We start from the raw sequence: 24,067 nt of genomic DNA on the forward strand, positions 1-24,067 counted from the left end.
CCCGGTCAGCTCCAGATGCCGGTGTGTTTCCTCTCATCTGTGATGGTCCTCCTTGCATGCCAAAGAGATTTTTAGTATGTGTTGCCGCTTTTGTGGAGATCTGTGCTGTGGAGGCATATGAAGTCGTTGACTCCGGTTCCTCGTTAGGCGGCTTGTGTGGTATCGCAAGAGCAGCTTCTGGACGCTGGGATTTCCCCCGTCGGCATTCTTTCTCAGAAAGGCTTATGTCTGTTGGACCCATAGTGATTGCGGATGTTGACGTGGTGTCCATTAGACGACTCCGAAGGTAACCCAGTGGCGCAGTGGGCCTTAGATGCTGGCATAATTTTTCAAATCTGGCCATGTGGTTGTTCAATTTATCCTGTGGGATTGTCTTCCATGTGGCAGCCATTTTAGGTGCTGAGTAATGAAAATATTTGGCAGGCTTTTTAAAATAAAAATATGGCTCTCTTATGTTCTCATGTCCCTTCTAAGTGATCAATATAATTTTTAATTGTGCTGGTGGCTTTGGGAAGAAACTCTGTTGAGGGGGGTAACGTCACCTGCTGTGAGCTGCTTCTCCAGGTCTTTACTGTCTAATCCTGGGCTCCGGTTTCAATAACACAGCGTTGAGCCAGGACCCAATAGTGATCAATGAGTATAGTTTGTGCTGTGGAGATTCTACTATTATAAGCGGTTCATAAGAGATTCGACCTTGGAGTGAGTGTGAGACCATCCAAGATTGCTGCTAAGACACGTCCCCCGGAATTTTCCTTGCTTTTATACATTGGACAGAGAAACTCTCGCTCTAATATAAGTTGTTTTTTTAATATAATCTACATATATGATTTTTTTTTTTTTTTAAATAACCAAACAAGTATTTTAAATTTTAAAAGCAAATTTAAAAAAAAAAATAAAAAAAAAAATGCATACTGTAGGAAGGGGCACTAATATATTAAATATATGGATGTAGGTTTTTAGAAGGATTGTATAGAATACTTAGTGTAATGGCATTTGGCTATGGCAGAGGATGGAAATTCAATGCAGCTATTTCCATCCTCTTATTTAAAGTATGTGACTGTCAGGATAACACAAATTGCCATTTCAAGCAGAAATCAGATCTAAACTACCATGCCACAACTCAGACAGAAGCCAATAACATTTTAAAACATTTAAAATGTCCTGTAACATTAAAGTTTTGCACTTTTTATTTTGTATTTAATGCATTTAGATTTTATATACAGCAGTGTATCTAGGATTGTGCTTTTGCAAATTTGAATGTAGGCTTGTACTCTATATAACAATCTTTGTGTATCTTACAAATTGGATTGCACTTTGCTTTTTTTCTATGTGAAATAAGCCCGACAGTTGCAGGAAGCTTACATATACATACACAAACTGCATGTGATGAAAAATGCAGGTAAGATGAGAGATGGTATACTACTCTGGGCCTAGGGCTATAGGAAACAATTACTGAGCTAATCCTGGTCCAAATTCAGTGTTTTATTTAGATCTTGTTTTATCATATATATTAAAAAACCTGCTCAACATCCAAGCAATCCTTGCCCCCCTATAAACAAGTTATTTATTAATCCCTTCCAGCTTCATGCACACTGATCAATGATGAGCAACATACAGTATGTAACAATGACACTTTCCATAAAGTCACATAAATACTAGTGGCTTTAATCCCTTCCATTTAATATATCTAAATCAGTAATGAAACCTTTACAGGCAAGAGCACTTATACAGTGAGGGAAAAAATGATTTGATCCCCTGCTGATTTTGTACGTTTGACCACTAACAAAGAAATAATCAGTCTATAATTTTAATAGTAGGTTTATTTGAACAGTGAGAGACAGAATAACAAAAATAATCCAGAAAAACACATTTCAAAAAAAGTTATAAATTGATTTGCATTTTAATGAGTGCAATAAGTATTTGATTCCCTATCAATCAGCAAGATTTCTGGCTCCCAGGTGTCTTTTATACAGGTAAAAAGTTGTGATTAGGAGCACTCTTAAAGGGAGTGCTCCTAATCTCAGCTTGTTACCTGTATAAAAGACACCTGTCCACAGACGCAATCAATTCAATTCCAAACTCTCCACCTTGGCCAAGACCTAAGAGCTGTCCAAGGATTTCAGGGACAAGATTGTAGACCTACACAAGGCTGGAATGGGCTACAAGACCATTGTCAAGCAGCTTGGTGAGAAGGTGACAACAGTTGGTGCGATTATTCCCAAATTGGATTAACAGAAAATAACTGTCAGTCTCCCTTGGTCTGGGGCTTCATGCACGATTTCACCTTGTGCAGTTTCAATGATCATGAGAACGGTGAGGAATCAGCCCAGAACTACACGGGAGGATCTCGTCAATGATCTCAAGGCAGTTGGGATCATAGTAACCAAGAAAACAATTGGTAACATACTACGTCGTGAAAGACTGAAATCCTGCAGCGCCCGCAAGGTCCCCCTGCTCAAGAAAACACATGTACAGGCCCATCTGAAGTTTGCCAATGAACATCTGAATGATTCAGAGTAGAATTGAGTGAAAATATTGTGGTCAGATGACACCAAAATCAAGCTCTTTGGCATCAACTCACCGTGTTTGAAGGGGGAGGAGGAATGCTGCCTATGACCCCAAAAACACCATCCCCACCGTCAAACATGGAGGTGGAAACATTATGCTTTGGGGGTGTTTTTCTGCTAAGGTGACAGGACAACTTCACCACATCAAAGGGACGATAGACAGGGCCCATGTACCATGAAATCTTGGGAGAGGACCTCCTTCCCTCAACCTGGGAATTGAAAATGGGTCGTGGATGGGTATTTCAGCATGACAATGACCCAAAAAAAACACAGCCAAGGTAACAAAGAAGTGGCTCAGGAAGAAGCACATTAAGGTTCTGGAGTGGCCTAGCCAGTCTCCAGACCTTAATCCCATAGAAAATCTGTGGAGGAAGCTGAAGGTTCGAGTTGCCAAATGTCAGCCTCAAAACCTTAATGACTTGGAGAGGATCTGCAAAGAGGAATGAGACAAAATTTCTCCTGAGATGTGTGCCAACTACAAGAAACGTCTAACCTCTGATTGCCAACAAGGGTTTTGCCACCAAGTACTATGTCATGTTTTGCAAAGGGATCAAATAATTATTTCACTCATTAAAATGCAAATCAATTTATATCTTTTTTTTAAATGCTTTTTTCTGGATTTTTTTTTTATTCTGTATCTTACTGTTCAAATAAACCTACCATTAAAATTAGACTGATCATTTCTTTGTTAATGGGCAAACATAAAATCAGCAGGGGATAAAATAATTTTTTCCCTCACTGTAGCAATCATTATACAATTTAGTTTGCTCATGCAGAAACATATGCCCACACAAGACACCAGGAATAGTGATTCTAGAACAGGGATCAAAAAGTGGTGGCCCAAGAAACCATGTAGTATGATAAACCTGGTAAATATTTTCCTTAGCTGTAAACAGTGTAAAAACTTCCAATGTCCATAAAACATGAGATTATAAAAAAAAAATAGGAAGTGATGGAAATTGTTAAAGATTTCAGTAAGCAATACAACAACAACAAAAAATCTGTCAAAAATAATAAAATGTCAGACAATTAAATACAAGATAAGAAAAATGTGCTTTAAATACTGCAGGATGGATATCATTTAGATTTGTGAGCTTTCCCGTCAGCACCACTACACAACTCAAACATGCACATCAAATAAATAAAATGACGAATAAGAATGCAAAATGACAAGTGGTTTCATGCTTTCTAAACTTGAAAGTGCTTACAAAAAGGTGGCCATGGGTGGTCCATGGTACTGGTGATGACCATGGCTTTTTACACATTTTATTTATTTAAAAATCCCACTCTCCTCTCTCCTTAGCTCAACTGTTTAAGTTGTACATAATAACTTTCAAGCTCCTTTTGAAATAATTCCTGCCTTTACATGCTGTCACGGATACCAGACAACCAAGGCTACCCCCCTACTAAATGGCTCACACCCTGTTACATTTGATTTGGCCATTTCCTGGCTTACAGGATCTCCCAGATGCGTGCTATGTGCTGTTTTGCTGTGTACACTTAGTCATGGAAGAGCTAATCTATGACCGGGAATAAACACTCCAAGGCTGGCCAGGCTCTTGGAACTCCTGGTCGGCTGCCTCATAATGGATACCCACCTAACCCCTCTTAGGCTTGCCGGGCTCCTGGAACTCCCGGTCGGCCAAAGAGCAGCAGGACACCGGCTAACTTTACCACAGGTGGCTCCAGCAGCCCTTTGCCCCAGAGCTCCGTTCTTTTGGGGATTGGTAGCCCCTAGGGAGGACAAGAGCTGGGGCAATTATTGGAGGGGGAGCTCTTCCAATAACGGGGGTTTTGGACACACCTACAACTTCAACGAACTGTAACTCAGGTCCCCAGTACCGAATCATGCCGCTTTTTGGACTGTGGCATCTGGGGACGGAGAGCTTTAAAAATGATACCCTGGAAGTGCCGACGCTCCACCGGGATCACCCCGAAACCACCACCCCTGGGTACTGGGATTTTGAGGCTGCTATGGGAGGTGCCGGTCTGTCTGGAGGGGCAGGAATGGCGGAAAAATTGTGGGATTGTCCAGTGTCTTTTCAAGATCAGCCTTGTGTATAAAAGGAGTGTATGTTTTACAATAAAATCAGTTCCTGTTTCACTTGAATGCAAGTATGTCTAGTTATTTTGGTGGGCTCCTGCTAAAATCACTTTACTGGGCTACATAGCAGCCTGCTCCAGGCAGAGAAAGGACCCTCTAGCAGAGCTACCTAGTCTGGGCAGCCGTAGTCTGCCATAGGGTAGGACCCTGAATACTGGAGCTGTCGGGCATCAGGGGTGGCTACGGGCTGTGGTCACTTGCCAGCTACATAGCTGCAGTCGGCAGGGAGGAAGCAGGACCCGTTTGGCGGAGCTACCCAGTTGGGGTAGCCGGGGTATACGTCACACATGCTATTGCTTCTGATCAAATAAAACAGCAGCAGCATAGTAGAGCAGTTTACAACAGCACAATTGCTCACTGCGTGCAAAGTGATATGCTCATTAAGAGGAGAAACAGTTACAAGCTTTCATGACACAAAGCTCCCCAGAAAATACAGTCTGATATTAATTTTAAAAAGAGAATTTATGCTTACCTGATAAATTACTTTCTCCAACGGTGTGTCCGGTCCACGGCGTCATCCATAACTTGTGGGAATATTCTCTTCCCCAACAGGAAATGGCAAAGAGCACAGCAAAAGCTGTCCATATAGTCCCTCCTAGGCTCCGCCCACCCCAGTCATTCGACCGACGGACAGGAGAAAAAAACAGGAGAAACTATAAGGTGCCGTGGTGACTGTAGTTAAAGAAAGAAATTCATCAAACCTGATTAAAAAACCAGGGCGGGCCGTGGACCGGACACACCGTTGGAGAAAGTAATTTATCAGGTATGCATAAATTCTGTTTTCTCCAACATTGGTGTGTCCGGTCCACAACTTGTGGGAACCAATACCAAAGCTTTAGGACACGGATAAAGGGAGGGAGCCAATCAGGTTACCTAAACAGAAGGCACCACGGCTTGCAAAACCTTTCTCCCAAAAATAGCCTCCGAAGAAGCAAAAGTATCAAATTTGTAGAATTTGGCAAAAGTGTGCAGGGAAGACCAAGTCGCTGCCTTACATATCTGATCAATAGAAGCCTCGTTCTTGAAGGCCCATGTGGAAGCCACAGCCCTGGTAGAGTGAGCTGTGATGCATTCGGGAGGCTGCCGTCCGGCAGTCTCATAAGCCAATCGGATGATGCTTTTCAGCCAAAAGGAAAGAGAGGTAGCAGTAGCTTTTTGACCTCTCCTCTTGCCAGAATAAACGACAAACAGTGAAGACGTTTGTCTGAAATCCTTTGTTGCTTCTAAATAGAACTTTAAAGCACGAACTACATCTAAATTGTGTAACAAACGTTCCTTCTTTGAAACTGGATTCGGACACAAAGAAGGCACAATTATTTCCTGGTTAATATTCTTGTTAGAAACAACCTTTGGAAGGAAACCAGGTTTAGTACGCAAAACAACCTTATCTGAATGGAACACCAGATAGGGCGGATTACACTGCAGAGCAGATAACTCAGAAACTCTTCTAGCAGAAGAAATAGCAACCAAAAACAGAACTTTCCAAGATAACATCTTGATATCTATGGAATGCAGAGGTTCAAACGGAACCCCTTGAAGAACTGAAAGAACTAAATTCAGACTCCAGGGAGGAGTCAAAGGTCTATAAACAGGCTTGATCCTGACCAAAGCCTGAACAAAAGCTTGAACATCTGGCACAGCTGCCAGTCGTTTGTGTAACAAGACAGATAAAGCAGAAATCTGTCCCTTTAGAGAACTCGCTGATAATCCCTTATCCAAACCTTCTTGGAGAAAAGAAAGGATCCTAGGAATTTTGATCTTACTCCATGAGAATCCCTTGGATTCACACCAACAGATATATCTTTTCCATATTTTATGGTAAATTTTTCTAGTTACAGGTTTTCTGGCTTGTACCAGAGTATCTATCACAGAATCCGAAAACCCACGCTTAGATAAAAACATAATTTATGCTTACCTGATAAATTTATTTCTCTTGTAGTGTGTTCAGTCCACGGGTCATCCATTACTTATGGGATATATTCTCCTTCCCAACAGGAAGTTGCAAGAGGATCACCCAAGCAGAGCTGCTATATAGCTCCTCCCCTCACATGTCATATCCAGTCATTCGACCGAAACAAGAAAGGAGAAACTATAGGGTGCAGTGGTGACTGGAGTTATAATTCTAAAATTTAGAACCTGCCTCAAAAAGACAGGGCGGGCCGTGGACTGAACACACTACAAGAGAAATAAATTTATCAGGTAAGCATAAATTATGTTTTCTCTTGTTAAGTGTGTTCAGTCCACGGGTCATCCATTACTTATGGGATACCAATACCAAAGCTAAGTACACGGATGATGGGAGGGACAAGGCAGGAACATTAAACAGAAGGAACCACTGCCTGTAGAACCTTTCTCCCAAAACCAGCCTCCGAAGAAGCAAAAGTGTCAAATTTGGAAAAAGTATGAAGTGAAGACCAAGTTGCAGCCTTGCAAATCTGTTCAACAGAGGCCTCATTCTTAAAGGCCCAGGTGGAAGCCACAGCTCTAGTGGAATGAGCTGTAATTCTTTCAGGAGGCTGCTGTCCAGCAGTCTCATAGGCTAAACGGATTATGCTACGAAGCCAAAAAGAGAGAGAGAGGTAGCCGAAGCCTTTTGACCTCTCCTCTGTCCAGAGTAAACGACAAACAGAGAAGAAGTTTGTCGAAAATCTTTAGTTGCCTGTAAGTAGAACTTCAGAGCACGGACCACGTCTAGATTATGCAAAAGACGTTCCTTCTTTGAAGAAGGATTAGGACATAATGATGGAACAACAATCTCTTGATTGATATTCCTGTTAGAAACAACCTTAGGTAAAAACCCAGGTTTTGTACGCAGGACTACCTTGTCTGAATGAAAGATCAGATAAGGAGAATCACAATGTAAGGCAGATAACTCAGAGACTCTTCGAGCCGAGGAAATAGCCATCAAAAACAAAACTTTCCAAGATAAAAGCTTAATATCAATGGAATGAAGGGGTTCAAACGGAACACCCTGAAGAACTTTAAGAACCAAGTTTAAGCTCCACGGAGGAGCAACAGCTTTAAACACAGGCTTAATTCTAGCCAAAGCCTGAAAAAAAGCCTGGACGTCTGGATTCTCTGCCAGACGTTTGTGTAAAAGAATAGACAGAGCGGAAATCTGTCCCTTTAGTGAACTAGCGGATAAACCCTTTTCTAACCCCTCTTGTAGAAAAGCCAATATCCTAGGAATCCTAACCTTACTCCATGAGTAACTCTTGGATTCGCACCAATATAAATATTTACGCCATATCTTATGGTAGATTTTTCTGGTCACAGGCTTCCGAGCCTGTATTAATGTATCAATAACCGAATCCGAAAACCCACGCTTTGATAGAATCAAGCGTTCAATTTCCAGGCAGTCAGCCTCAGAGAAAGTAGGTTTGGATGGTTGAAAGGACCCTGAATTAGAAGGTCCTGCCTCAGAGGTAGAGACCATGGTGGACAGGACGACATGTCCACTAGGTCTGCATACCAGGTCCTGCGTGGCCACGCAGGCGCTATCAGAATTACCGATGCCCTCTCCTGTTTGATCCTGGCAATCAGTCGAGGTAGCAACGGAAATGGTGGAAACACATAAGCTATGTTGAAAACCCAAGGGGCTGCTAATGCATCTACCAGCACCGCTCCCGGGTCCCTGGACCTGGATCCGTAACAAGGAAGCTTCGTGTTCTGGCGAGATGCCATGAGATCCAGATCCGGTTTGCCCCAACGACGAATCAGTTGAGCAAATACCTCCGGGTGAAGTTCCCACTCTCCCGGATGAAAAGTCTGGCGACTTAGGAAATCCGCCTCCCAGTTCTCCACGCCTGGGATGTAAATCGCTGACAGGTGGCAAGAGTGAGACTCTGCCCAGCGAATTATCTTCGAGACTTCCAACATCGCTAGGGAACTCCTGGTTCCCCCTTGATGATTGATGTAAGCCACAGTCGTGATGTTGTCCTAACTGAGGCCAAGCTAGAAGAGCATTGAATATTGCTCTTAATTCTAGAATGTTTATTGGAAGGAGTTTCTCCTCCTGAGTCCACGATCCCTGAGCCTTCAGGGAATTCCAGACTGCTCCCCAGCCTAGAAGGCTGGCATCCGTTGTTACAATCGTCCAATCTGGTCTGCGAAAGGTCATTCCTTTGGACAGATGAACCGGTGACAACCACCAGAGAAGAGAATCTCTGGTCTCCTGGTCCAGATTTAGCAAAGGGGACAGATCTGAGTAATCCCCGTTCCATTGACTTAGCATACATAGTTGCAGCGGTCTGAGATGCAGGCGCGCAAATGGCACTATGTCCATTGCCGCGACCATTAAGCCGATTACCTCCATGCACTGAGCTACTGATGGGCTTGGAATGGAATGAAGGACACGGCAAGCATTGAGAATCTTTGATAACCTGGACTCCGTCAGGTAAATCTTCATCTCTACAGAATCTATAAGAGTCCCTAGAAAAGGAACCCTTGTGAGCGGTAACAGAGAACTCTTTTCCACGTTCACTTTCCACCCATGCGACCTCAGAAATGCTAGAACTATCTCTGTATGAGACTTTGCATTTTGAAAACTTGACGCTTGTATCAGAATGCCGTCTAGGTACGGAGCCACCGCTATGCCTCGTGGTCTTAGTACCGCCAGAAGTGAGCCCAGAACCTTCGTAAAAATTCTCGGGGCCGTAGCTAACCCGAAGGGAAGAGCTACAAACTGGTAATGCCTGTCTAGAAAGGCAAACCTTAGGTACCGATAATGATCTTTGTGAATCGGTATGTGATGGTAAGCATCCTTTAAGTCCACTGTGGTCATATATTGACCCTCTTGGATCATGGGTAGGATGGTTCGAATGGTTTCCATCTTGAACGATGGTACCCTTAGGAATTTGTTTAAGATCTTTAAGTCCAAGATTGGTCTGAAGGTTCCCTCTTTTTTGGGAACCACAAATAGATTTGAGTAAAATCCTTGTCCCTGTTCCGTTCGCGGAACTGAGTGGATCACTCCCATGACTAAGAGGTCTTGTACACATTGTAGAAATGCCTCTTTCTTTACTAGGTTTGTTGATAACCTCGACAGATGGAACCTCCCTTGTGGAGGAGAGGTTTTGAAATCCAGAAGGTATCCCTGAGATATAATCTTCAACGTCCAGGGATCCTGCACATCTCTTGCCCAAGCCTGGGCGAAGAGAGAAAGTCTGCCCCCAACTAAATCCGTCTCCGGATAGGGGGCCCTGTCTTCATGCTGTCTTAGGGGCGGGAGTAGGCTTTCTGGCCTGCTTGCCCTTGTTCCATGACTGGTTGCCTTTCCAACCCTGTCTGTAACGAGCAGTAGTTCCTTCCTGTTTCGGAGCGGAGGAAGTTGAAGCTGCTCCTGCCTTGAAGTTACGAAAGGCACGAAAATTAGACTGTTTGGCCTTTGGTTTGGCCCTGTCCTGAGGAACGGCGTGGCCCTTACCTCCCGTAATGTCAGCAATAATTTCCTTCAAGCCGGGCCCGAATAAGGTCTGCCCTTTGAAAGGAATGTTAAGTAGTTTAGATTTGGAAGTTACATCCGCTGACCAGGATTTAAGCCAGAGCGCCCTGCGCGCCTGTATGGCGAATCCGGAATTTTTAGCCGTAAGTTTGGTTAAATGCACTACAGCATCTGAAACAAACGCATTAGCTTGTTTAAGGGTTCTAACTTTGCTCAAAGCCTCATCCAATGGCGCTGTGCGAATCGCCTCTTCCAGAGACTCAAACCAGAATGCCGCTGCAGCCATGACAGGCGCAATGCATGCAAGAGGCTGCAATATAAAACCCTGTTGAACAAACATTTTCTTAAGATAACCCTCTAATTTTTTATCCATTGGATCTGAGAAAGCACAGCTATCCTCCACCGGGATAGTGGTACGTTTGGCTAAAGTAGAAACTGCTCCCTCCACCTTAGGGACCGTCTGCCATAAGTCTTGTGTGGTGGCGTCTATAGGAAACATTTTTCTAAATATCGGAGGAGGGGAAAAAGGCACACCGGGTCTATCCCACTCCTTGCTAATAATTTCTGTAAGTCTTTTTGGTATAGGAAAGACGTCAGTACACACCGGTACCGCATAGTATCTATCCAACCTACACATTTTCTCTGGAATTGCCACCGTGTCGCAATCATTCAGAGCCGCTAACACCTCCCCTAGTAACACACGGAGGTTCTCAAGCTTAAATTTAAAATTTGAAATTTCTGAATCCGGTCTCCCCGGATCAGAACCGTCACCGACAGAATGAAGCTCACCGTCCTCATGTTCTGCAAATTGTGACGCAGTATCAGACATGGCTCTCATGTCATCAGCGCGCTCTGTCCTTAACCCAGAGCTATCGCGCTTGCCTCTTAATTCGGGCATATTATATAATACTTCTTTCATAACATTAGCCATATCATGTAAAGTGATTTGTAAGGGCCTAGATGTACTTGGCGTCTCCATCTTACGCATCTCCCGAGCGGGAGACGCAGGTACTGACACGTGAGGAGAGTTAGGCGGCATAACTTCCCCCTCGTTGTCTGGTGATAGTTTCTCTATCGGTACAGATTGACTTTTATTCAAAGCAATATCAATACAATTGGTACACATCGTTCTATTGGGCTCCACATTGGCTTTTGAACATGATGAACAAACAGTTTCCTCTGAATCAGACATGTTTAAACAGACTTAGCAATGAAACTAGCAAGCTTGGAAATCACTTTCAATAAGTTTACAAGCAATATAAAAAACGCTGCAGCGCTTTAAAAAATACAGATATAGTTAAACAATTCTTAACAAGAAGTGTATTATTAGCAGAGGATTGCACCCATTAGCAAAAGGATGATTAACCCCTCAATACCCAAAACGGATAAAACGGATATCAATTAAGATTTAACGCTTTTAATCACAGTCAAACACACTGTCACAGATCTGCTGTGACTGATTACCTCCCTCAAAAATGAATTTTGCAGACCCCTGAGCTCTCTAGAGACGTCCTGGATCAAGGAGGAAGAAGCAGGAAGACTGTGCTAGAATTTTAACTGCGCAACAAGGCGCTAAAACAAGGTCCCTCCCACTCCTATTACAACAGTGGGAGCCCTGATATAACGGTTTCCATGCAGAAAATATGTTAGCCAAGTGGAAAAAAATCATGCCCAAAGAGATTTATCACCAAAGTACCTCACAAAACGAATAACATGCCAGTAAACGTTTTATTACAAAACAACATTTTCCAATGTCATGCAAATTTATCACTAAGCCTGCTACCAGTCGCTACCACTGCAGATAAGGCTTAAGAATTATTTCAGTTTTAACAGTATTTTCTCAGTCAAATTCTAGTCCCTAGAAAATAACTCGACTGTGCATACATTTATCAGCCTGATACCAGTCGCCACTACTGCATTTAAGGCTGTACTTACATCATACGGTAACAGCAGTATTTTCTTAGTCAATTCCATTCCCAGAAAATAATGTACTGCACATACCTCATTTGCGGAGGACCCCGCATGCTATTCCCAGTTTCTGAAGATACCCCACTCCTCAGAATGTCGAGAAACAGCCAGTGGATCTTAGTTACGCCTGCTAAGATCATAGAAAAAAAACGCAGGCAGTTTCTTCTTCCAAATACTGCCTGAGATAGAAAAACAGCACACTCCGGTGTCATTTAAAATAACAAACTTTTGATTGAAGAATAATTAAGTAAAAACTCCAGCTCCTCTCGCGACCTCCTTCTTTGTTGAGGGTTGCAAGAGAATGACTGGATATGACATGTGAGGGGAGGAGCTATATAGCAGCTCTGCTTGGGTGATCCTCTTGCAACTTCCTGTTGGGAAGGAGAATATATCCCATAAGTAATGGATGACCCGTGGACTGAACACACTTAACAAGAGAAATCAAGCGTTCAGCTGGAGGGAAACTAGATTTGGATGTTCGAATGGACCCTGTACTAGAAGATCCTGTCTCAAAGGTAGCTTCCATGGCGGAGCCGATGACATATTCACCAGGTCTGCATACCAAGTCCTGCGTGGCCACGCAGGAGCTATCAAGATCACCGAGGCCCTCTCCTGTTTGATCCTGGCTACCAGCCTGGGAATGAGAGGAAACGGTGGAAACACATAAGCTAGGTTGAAGGCCCAAGGCGCTACTAATGCATCTACTAGAGTCGCCTTGGGATCCCTGGATCTGGACCCGTAGCAAGGAACCTTGAAGTTCTGATGAGACGCCATCAGATCCATGTCTGGAATGCCCCATAATTGAGTCAACTGGGCAAATATCTCCGGGTGGAGTTCCCACTCCCCCGGATGGAATGTCTGACGACTCAAAAAATCCGCCTCCCAGTTTTCCACTCCTGGGATGTGGATCGCAGATAGGTGGCAGGAGTGATCCTCCGCCCATTTTATGATTTTGGTCACTTCTCTCATCGCCAGGGAACTCCTTGTTCCCCCCTGATGATTGATGTAAGCAACAGTCATGTTGTCTGATTGGAATCTTATGAATCTGGCCTTTGCTAGTTGAGGCCAAGCCCTGAGAGTATTGAATATCGCTCTCAGTTCTAGAATGTTTATCGGGAGAAGAGACTCTTCCCGAGACCATAGACCCTGAGCTTTCAGGGAGTCCCAGACTGCGCCCCAGCCCACTAGACTGGCGTCGGTCGTGACGATGACCCACTCTGGTCTGCGGAAGCTCATTTCCTGGGACAGGTGATCCTGGGTTAGCCACCAATGGAGTGAGTCTCTGGTCTTCTGATCTACTTGAATCACTGGAGACAAGTCTGTATAGTCCCCATTCCACTGTTTTAGCATGCACAGTTGTAATGGTCTTAGATGAATTTGTGCAAAAGGAACTATGTCCATTGCTGCAACCATCAACCCTACTACTTCCATGCACTGAGCTATGGAAGGTCGTGGAACAGAGTGAAGAACTTGACAAGCGTTTAGAAGTTTTGACTTTCTGACATCTGTCAAGAAAATCTTAATTTCTAAAGAATCTATTATTGTCCCCAAGAAAGGAACTCTTGTCGACGGAGACAGGGAACTCTTTTCTATGTTCACCTTCCACCCGTGAGATCTGAGAAAGGCCAGAACGATGTCTGTGTGAGCCTTTGCCTTTGAAAGAGACGACGCTTGAATCAGAATGTCGTCCAAGTAAGATGCCACTGCAATGCCCCTTGGTCTTAGAACCGCTAAAAGGGACCCGAGTACCTTTGTGAAAATCCTTGGAGCAGTGGCTAGCCCGAATGGGAGAGCCACAAACTGGTAATGTTTGTCCAGAAAGGCGAACCTTAGGAACTGATGATCATCTTTGTGGATAGGAATATGTAGATACGCATCCTTTAGATCCACGGTAGTCATAAATTGACCCTCCTGGATTGTAGGTAAAATCGTTCGAATAGTTTCCATTTTGAACGATGGCACTCTGAGAAATTTGTTTAGAATCTTTAAATCCAGAATTGGTCTGAAAGTTCCCTCTTTTTTGGGAACTACAAACAGATTTGAGTAAACCCCCATTCCTTGTTCCACAGTTGGAACTGGGTGTATCACTCCCATTTTTAACAGGTCTTCTACATAATGTAAGAATGCCTGTCTCTTTATTTGGTTTGAAGATAAGTGAGACATGTGGAACCTTCCCTTTGGGGGTAGTTCCTTGAATTCCAGAAGATAACCCTGAGAAACTATTTCTAGTGCCCAGGGATCCTGAACATCTCTTGCCCAAGCCTGAGCGAAGAGAGAGAGTCTGCCCCCTACTAGATCCGGTCCCGGATCGGGGGCTACTCCTTCATGCTGTCTTGGTAGCAGCAGCAGGCTTCTTGGCCTGCTTACCCTTGTTCCAGCCTTGCACTGGTTTCCAAGCTGGTTTGGTTTGCGAAGCATTACCCTCTTGTCTAGAGGCTGCAGAGTTGGAGACCGGTCCGTTCCTGAAATTGCGAAAGGAACGAAAATTAGACTTATTCTTGGCCTTGAAAGGCCTATCTTGTGGGAGGGCGTGGCCCTTACCCCCAGTGATGTCTGAGATAATCTCTTTCAATTCTGGCCCAAAAAGGGTTTTACCCTTGAAAGGGATATTAAGCAATTTTGTCTTGGAAGATACATCCGCTGACCAAGACTTTAGCCAGAGCGCTCTGCGCGCCACAATTGCAAACCCTGAATTTTTCGCCGCTAATCTCGCTAACTGCAAAGCGGCATCTAAAATAAAGGAATTAGCTAACTTAAGTGCGTGAATTCTGTCCATAACCTCCTCATACGGAGTCTCTCTACTGAGCGACTTTTCTAGTTCCTCGAACTAGAACCACGCTGCTGTAGTGACAGGAATAATGCACGAAATAGGTTGCAGGAGGTAACCTTGCTGTACAAAAATCTTTTTAAGCAAACCCTCCAATTTTTTTATCCATAGGATCTTTGAAAGCACAATTATCCTCGATAGGAATAGTAGTGCGCTTAGCTAGTGTAGAAACTGCCCCCTCGACCTTAGGGACTGTCTGCCATAAGTCCTTTCTGGGGTCGACCATAGGAAATAATTTCTTAAATATAGGAGGGGGGACAAAAAGGTATGCCGGGCTTCTCCCACTCCTTACTCACTATGTCCACCACCCACTTGGGTATAGGAAAAGCGTCGGGGTGCACCGGAACCTCTAGGAACTTGTCCATCTTGCACAATTTTTCTGGAATGACCAGGTTGTCACAATCATCCAGAGTAGATAGCACCTCCTTAAGCAGTGCGCGGAGATGCTCCAATTTAAATTTAAATGTCACAACATCAGGTTCTGGCTGTTGAGAAATTCTACCTGAATCAGAAATTTTCCCATCTGACAAAACCTCCCTCATGGCCACTTCAGATTGGTGTGAGGGTATGACAGAGTAATTATCATCAGCGCACTCCTGCTCTACAGTGTTTAAAACAGAGCAATCGCGCTTTCTCTGAAATGCAGGCATTTTGGATAAAATATTTGCTATGGAGTTATCCATTACTGCCGTCAATTGTTGCATAGTAACAAGCATTGGCGCGCTAGAAGTACTAGGGGTCTCCTGCGTGGGCAAAACTGGTGTAGACACAGAAGGAGATGATGTAGAACTATGTCTACTCCCTTCATCTAATGAATCATCTTGGGCAACTTTACTATCTGTGGCAGTACTGTCCTTACTTTGTTTGGACGCTATGGCACAATTATCACACAATTTTGAAGGGGGAGACACATTGGCTTCCATACATACAGAACATAGTTTATCTGAAGGCACAGACATGTTAAACAGGCTTAAACTTGTCAATAAAGTACAAAAACCGTTTTAAAATAAAACCGTTACTGTCTCTTTAAATTTTAAACAGGGCACACTTTTTTACTGAATATGTGAAAAACTATGAAGGAATTGTTCAAATTTAACCAAATTTCTTAAAGCATTCAAAGCATTGCACCCCAAATTTCAGACTTTTAACCCTTAAAATGACAAAACCGGAGCCGTTTATAGTTTTAACCCCTCTACAGTCCCAGCTACAGCCTTTGCTGCAACTTTACCAAACCCAGGGGGGTATACGATACCAGATGAAGCCTTCTAGGGACCTTTTCAACTACTTCCAGACCCATACACATGCAGCTGCATGGCCTGCTCTCAAAAGTAACTGCGCAGTAATGGCGCGAAAATGAGGCTCTGCCTACTACAAAGAAGGCCCTTCCTGACTGGGAAGGTGTCTAAGCCAGTGCCTGCCGTGAAAAAAAACGTTCCCCAAAGTTATAAAGTGTGAATTTCAACATCAAGCTGTATAAAATGCCCAAATAAAGCAATCGATCTAGCCCATAAAAGTGTCTACCAGTTTTATAGCCCATATTAAGCCCTTTATTCTGTTTGAGACTAAGAAAATGGCTTACCGGTCCCCATGAGGGGGAAATGAAAGCCTTCCAGAATTACAGTCTTGTTAGAAATATGGCTACTCATACCTTAAGCAGAAAAGTCTGCCAACTGTTCCCCCAACTGAAGTTATCTCCTCTCAACAGTCCTATGTGGGAACAGAAACCGATTTTAGTTACTGCTGCTAAAATCATACTCCTCTCACAAACAGAACTCTTCATCCTTTTCTATTTCAGAGTAAATAGTACATACCAGCACTATTTTAAAATAACAAACTCTTGATAGAATAAAAAACTACAACTAAACACCACATACTCTTCACCATCTCCGTGGAGATGCTGCTTGCTCAGCGGCAAAGAGAATGACTGGGGTGGGCGGAGCCTAGGAGGGACTATATGGACAGCTTTTGCTGTGCTCTTTGCCATTTCCTGTTGGGGAAGAGAATATTCCCACAAGTTATGGATGACGCCGTGGACCGGACACACCAATGTTGGAGAAAACTATATATATTATATATATTTTTTATTATTTTTTTATTATTATTTAATTATTTATTTATATTGAGTCCTGAGGAAGGGGCGGGTGCTGCGAAATGTTGCTCTGTACTGCTGTCTTTGATGATTAAGTAAATATTTCAAGATTCATTAGGTGTGCCTGACCTTTCTTTGTATTATTTTATATATCTTCTAATCTACTGTCTAACTGATACTGTGAATAAAAATACTGCAGTTAAAAACCTTTAGATGCCAGGGAGCATCTTTTCTTTCTTATAATCTACTTGTTAACCCATAACTACCCTTATTCTAAATCAAAAACATAAATTATGCTTACCTGATAATTTTCTTTTCTTCTGATGGAAAGAGTCCACAGCTGCATTCATTACTTCTGAGAAATAAGAACCTGGCCACCAGGAGGAGGCAAAGACACCCCAGTCAAAGGCTTAAACACTCCTGCCACTCCCCTCATCCCCCAGTCATTCTGCCGAGGAACAAGGAACAGTAGAAGAAATATCAGGGTGAAAAGGTGCCAGAAGAATAAAAGGACACCATACAAAAAAATTACGGGTGGGGAGCTGTGGACTCTTTCCATCAGAAGAAAAGAAAATGATCAGGTAAGCATTATTTATGTTTTTCTTCTTAAATGGAAAGAGTCCACAGCTGCATTCATTACTTTTGGGAAAACAATACCCAAGCTATAGCGGACACAATGCCAAGACGGGAGGGTACAATAGGCGGCCGATTCTGAGGGCATCAAGCGTGAGCCACTGCCACAAATAACCCAGCTTCGTCCGAAGCCAAGAAAACTTTAAAAAGGAAAAGCCCCAAGGACACTGACCCGCAGGTAGTCCAGAACATAGCTAGAGACTGCAAAATCAGACTCAACTGAGCCAACAGGCCTCCAGGAGACACCATTGCCCAACAGTCGGTCCCTCACCACTCACTAAAGAAGGGAACACCAGCCTAAACTCCCAAAGGGATAGGGCCAGAAGAACCAAAAGGAAAAACCAAAAGGTCACAAATCCATAAAGGAAAACCCCCCAGAGCAACCCAGCTCACAAGGGCCCAAATGGGTACCAACAGAGAAGGGGAGACTACGCCTAGACCAGGAAAAACTAGAGGTATAGGGACCAGACATAGGAACAGAAACATTTTCTCTTTAACGTTGTGCAAAAGCACAAAAAAAAAAAAAAAAAAACACAATAGAAGATGGCGTCCTAACATCGTCCGAACTTGGAACACTAAAGTATTCTGCTACAAAAAAAAAAAAAAAAAAAAAAAGTGTAACAGACCCAGACAGAAAACCCCGAGTCAAAAACACACCGCCATCCTCAGGATGGGAAGAAGGGAAAACAGACAAAACATAGGACTAATATGTCCCCAAAAACACTTCTGCAGATGTAACAGAGTATCGATCCTAGTTTAAGATTCCCGAAGGAAAATGATAAACAAATTAAAAAGGACATCCTAATCGGATAAAAAGAAATTAAGGTAACCCGTAGGTTAACGCCCAATTAAAAAAACAGGCCTACCACAGGACCAACCAAACGGAGCCCTAATCTTCCAAAAAACTGTGAAGGATCTCAAAAAAGAACAGTCAGGAGATTACGTCATCCCCACATGTCTAATGAGCCGCACCATTCAAAGCAGACTGAAGACTCCCGTATCCGAGAAGGATAGGATCATTTAATAACTGAAAAACATGTCTGAGTAAGACGTGAAGGCACGCCACTCTGTAACGAAAGGCACAACACTCAGGGACAGTTACACCCGCAGGAAACTGTACAGGCCCTCCAAGGCGGTAGACCTGGGACAATAGGGCACGAGAACAATCGCGCATAAACATCTGGACTCTGAAAACGAATAATCGCCAAGAATATGTGGAAGCGAAAACGTGCCGAAACCTCCGGGGGGGGGGGGAACAAGCCACCCTGCGTGGAGGAATAATCATAATCTGGGTTACCCGCATGTGTAGAAGTATGGAGCAGTAGGGAACTCGCCCCTTGGAGGACAGGACCCCCAGAGGTGGATGGCTCAGCTGACCCTTGATTCCCCGAGCCCAGGGAACCAGGCGCTCTAATACGGCACACCGAACAAAATTGATTGACATGTCAATGAGGCCAATCCGGATTCTTCCCCGGACGAAGAATCTGAAATTAGAACAGTCTCAATATCAGAATCCTCCATAACTGGATAGAGAATATGCCAATATGGACTATTTTAAGACAAAACAAAACAGCACCTGACACCCACAATGGCTGGGGCACTCACCACCTCCTATGAACCAGACCCCTGCGAACTAGAATTTCTCCATCACCACATGGTCAGGAATGCGGAAATGGAGGACGGAACATAATCACACCCAGCCAGAAGATAAACCATATAGTCCAAAAAAGCGTGCCCAACCATAAGGTTGAGTCACTTCCAAAAGGCCTTTATGTTCCAGCCATGAGCCCGTTTAGCACTAGACATAAACAGATTGAATCACATAAACATGATTTAACCCCTCCCTGTTCAATAACCCCCTTCAGGAGATATTAACCCTTGATTCCAAGCTACTAAAGGAGACTTACTGAGACCCATATGTTAAGTTAGTCCCGCAAGGTGGTAGCCTCTCGGGAAAACATTAGTACAGTACATTCACAAAGAAAAAAAAAATGAAACGATCTTACCAGAATCTATGCCGTGGAACAGGAACACGGCTCTTCAAGTGTGACGGATAGTAGCATCGCCTCCGCCATGGACTTGAGAGAAGAAAGCAGGCAGCGGAGCAAAGTTAGACAATGCCGATTGCATGAGGAGCTGTTAAAATGAGTCAGGATGGTTTCGCAGAAAGACTCTTCCTGCATCTCCGAACTCTAACTTTCATCCAAGCCCTCACTGAGAGACTGACAGGATTACTTAAAACTCCTGTCCCATGTCGAAGAGTACTACCCTCCATAAGAGATAAAATTAAATTCCGACACTTCTTTGCCAACCTCCTGGGACGAAAGGCAAAGAATGACTAGGGGATGAGGGGAGTGGGGGAGGTAAATAAGCCTTTGGATGGGGTGTCTTTGCCTCCTCCTGGTGGCCAGGTTCTTATTTCCCAAAAGTAATGAATGCAGCTGTGGACTCTTTCCATTTAAGAAGGAAAGCTTATTTCAGAATTGTTGTTATATGCATTAGTCATTCCTGCTAACAGAGTTATCTTACATATTAAAATGTTGCTTTTCTGCGTTTTTATTTACACAACCACATGCTTCAATATCCTTCTCCATGTTCATGTTCTCATGACATCAGTTTGTTGGCTGATTTCCATAACTAAGAAGCAGAAACTATTACGAAACTGAGCCAGAGACTACTCCCAATATTTTTAATTAAATATGCATCCATGTAATTTAATAATGAAGCACATATCATCACAGCCTTATAGCATATTGTATTACATATTGTTTGTAATGGGATTGGATAGGATTAGAAAGAAAGAAAAAAAAATCTGTTCCTGAATAAATTATGTGCAGCTTTTGCATTCTACTTCCTGAACTCTGAATGTTATATCTGTGGCTACAGCTTTTCAGACGTATTGCTTTAGAATTAAACACCTATTAAAAGATTATATTGTCACCCCTGTAGCTATATACACATTGTAGCTATACACACACACACATTATACATGCAGTTACAAACCAGAAAATAAGAAGAAGAAAAAAATATGATGATTGGTGGTTGAGAAAAATCACAAGGGGATAAAATGACGGAACCAACCTCCAGATGCAACCATCATGCTTCGGTATTACATACTGTACTTACTGCGCCTTTATATAAAGCACCGCCATGCTGCATGTCAACAAAACAAAGACGGGACATTAGCTCGGTCTTTTACATTTTTTTTTTAACCCACAATCTGTTTTGCATTATTCAGGAACCCAATCATGCTAATATGTGGTATTTATGAAAACTTATTCATAAGCAATGGTTTAATTTCAAGGGAAGTATTATAAAATATGTATGCAAAGTATATATCCGCAATTAACTATTGACTTGCAAAAGATCTTATACAAAATAAAATGTTTTCAAAACATTTTTAAAAAGGCATAGAAAAGTCAAAACGGAAATTTCATTTAAATAGAAGCATTTTTGCAGAATACTCCCGTTATGCAACAATAAATCTAGTAAAAGATACGTTTTTTTTCAGCAGCATATACACATATGCTGTAAAGGCTTTGTGCACTACCAATCAAACACCAGTCATTCTCAGAGAGTCAGCAGTGGATTGTAGCAAGAAAATTAAATCTGCACTGACACAATACACACAACGGACAACTCTATGAGCAAGCATGGCGATTGATCCTCTAGTCACCCGTAGCATATGTGCGTATGCCACTAAAAAAACAAAAACACAGTAATAGATTTTACTAGGAACATTTTTGCTAATAGGAGTATATTGCAAAAATGCTTCAATTCCTTTTAGATGTCACAACATTCAGTTTTTCAAATCGGTAGTAAATCTTGAAAACCCCGATGTGCAGGTTTATCTCATTTCCCTTTGTTGTGGACATTTAGGGCTAGCAGTAATTGTTTTTGTGCATTGTCCTAAGCAATCACTGTATAGTTTGTACAATGCATATTGCCTTATACAGCTGCAGAGCTTAAACAATCTGAGCTCCAGCATCTTAAAGGAACATGAACAAGTCAAATACTCAGATAAAAACAGAAAAAACAAGCAAAATATATAATGAAAGTATGTTGCAATGTTGATTTTCATTACATTTATGTGAAATTAAATTTGGCTTCAATGTTCCTTTATGTTACCATACTTTAGAAAATGTGTATTTGAAGCATTTAGTCTCTATCCAAGGTGAAAAAAAGAAAAAAAAAAAAACACAACTACATTTACAGAATAGCTTTTATAGGCTTTTGCCATTTTGGGAAAACTGCAGATTAATCAAAGGAAATTAAGGCAGGAGTTAAATCATTGCACCCCATTGTGCCTTTATTATAATTGGCTGTTTTTTCTTCCCACAGTGCATCTGTATGCACACAGAGCAAATCCATTTAAACAACTGTGTTCTTGCAATCCAAAGCAACGAGTAGAGAACAAAAATCAGCCAATCAAGAGTCAAGAAAATAATGGAACTTGCTAGCATCTGAAGTGCACCTCCTGAGTTCTAAGTGAGAAAGCACAGCAATGTCCTGCCCCTGTGTTAAATACTAGTACTACTGTTATTCATTTTCTCTTAAAAAAAAAAAAAAAACAACAACCTGGGTCCTGAATGTTTGCACAGCACGTTTGGCAAAATGCAAACATTAGTGTCAAATAATTCTCTTTTTACAATCCATAACCTCAAAAATATGTAGGTGTGAAATATGGACAAATCTGTGTAATTTTGAAAAGCACAAATTATTTAAAAACCTGTTCATACCACATTCCATCTCATTTCTTTACAAGGTAATACTTACGACGCTTCTGTGAAACTGCCTGTAAAAATGCAGTGACAATATCAGAGTTCTTCTGCAGCTTATGCAGGAGGCGATCCTTCTGTTTCAGCTGACGCAGGAGTTTGGCAGATTGGATGCCTATCCGGTGGTTAATTTCTTCTCGGATAGCTTTCAGTTCACTTCTATCTGTAAACATCAAATTAATAAGTCAAAAAAAAAAACACAATTATATATAAATATATAAAGTATTTGTTTTTGTAATTAAAGGAACAAGAAACTCAAAGTTTTTCTCTCACGATTGCCATAGAGCAAGCAATTTTAAACAACTTTATTACTTATATTATCCAATTTTCTTTATATCCTTCATTGAATGAGCAGCAATGCAGTATTGAGGGCTAGCTGAACACAATCACATGGGCTAATGACACCAGGCATATATGTATAGCCACCAACCAGAAGCTGTAGTGTATTATACTCCTAAACCTACCTAGGTATGCTTTTAAACAAAAGAAGTACATTAGGTTGTTTAAAATTGCATTCTCTACCTGAATCATAAAAATAAAAAATAAAGTTTTATATCCGTCTCTCTGCTGAGGACAGTTTTGAGGATTGCAGAGATTTGCCCATGCAGCTTGGAAACATCTTTATCACTAAGAATGTATACTGCAGTATTAGTGTGTCAGTAAAATGTATACAAGTTGTGCATGCAAATTATATGATAACATAGTTCTATAAGTGGAAGGTAAAGAGACAGATATTGGAAAAAGTAACAAAATTCCAGTGGTCTCTTTTCAGAGATTTGAGACAAATATCTCTGCTACTGCAACAATATTCTACATGAATGAGCAATTAGACAAATTACTGCACCTTCTTCCTCTTCACTTTGTAAATTTTCACTAAACACAGAAAATGTCTAGAAAATTCTTCTGACCATTTTCCCCAGTCTATATAATCAAAAATTCCTTAACCACTTGGCTGTAATATATGTTGCTATTTGATAAATTCTTCATGAGCTGTAATATAGGACTACAAGATATATATGAACTGGTGAACGAGAAAATAAAAGGAATTTGCTCCATCAGACACAGGTGAAAGGTATTGACAATTGAGTTAACTATGCAAATTATCTTCAATGGAGAGAAATTATGCAGTGAAACAGGTTCTAATTGAATCAAACACCCATACAAATTTTAGGTTATTGGTGTTGTATATTTATGTTCTTATTACCCAATATTAAAGCTATTCTCAAGTCACTGCTTGCCCATGCCAACAAATTTAAAATTAAAAAAATTAAGACCTACAACTATATCTCTGGTTGAAGAAGAGTTACAATGTAAATGTGTGCTAGATGATCTAGTGAGAGTTACCGTCCCTAACAGATGGCTACTTCACATATCACTGAACAGGTTTAACAATGAGCACAACTGTCAAAAGGTTTCCGATACATTACAGCATGTTGTCTGACATTGATGCTGGCTTTTTATTATAGAAATGTGCAGATCATTTCCTACTCATGTATTTAACCCTTTCATTGCTTTTTTTTACCCCAGTGCGGAGCCAAATTTTGATACTTAAAAGGGATACTGAACCCAAATAATTTCTTCCATTGTTCAGATAAAGCATGCAATTTTAATAAACTTTCTAATTTACACCTATTAATAATTTGTCTTCATTCGCTTGG

The 24,067-nt window shown here is 41.9% G+C and overlaps 1 protein-coding gene across 1 annotated transcript in view; it reads right to left on the reverse strand.

Moving 5' to 3' along the window:
* TBC1D30 (TBC1 domain family member 30) overlaps positions 1–24,067 on the reverse strand; it is a 243,469-nt gene that overhangs the window by 167,786 nt on the left and 51,616 nt on the right. The window contains exon 2 of the mRNA XM_053716858.1: positions 22,408–22,572. Coding sequence (XP_053572833.1) covers positions 22,408–22,572 — 165 coding nt within the window. The remainder of the gene's footprint in view (positions 1–22,407; positions 22,573–24,067) is intronic.

This window comes from Bombina bombina, chromosome 6 (assembly GCF_027579735.1).
Source record: "Bombina bombina isolate aBomBom1 chromosome 6, aBomBom1.pri, whole genome shotgun sequence".
NCBI classification, from domain to species: domain Eukaryota; kingdom Metazoa; phylum Chordata; class Amphibia; order Anura; family Bombinatoridae; genus Bombina; species Bombina bombina.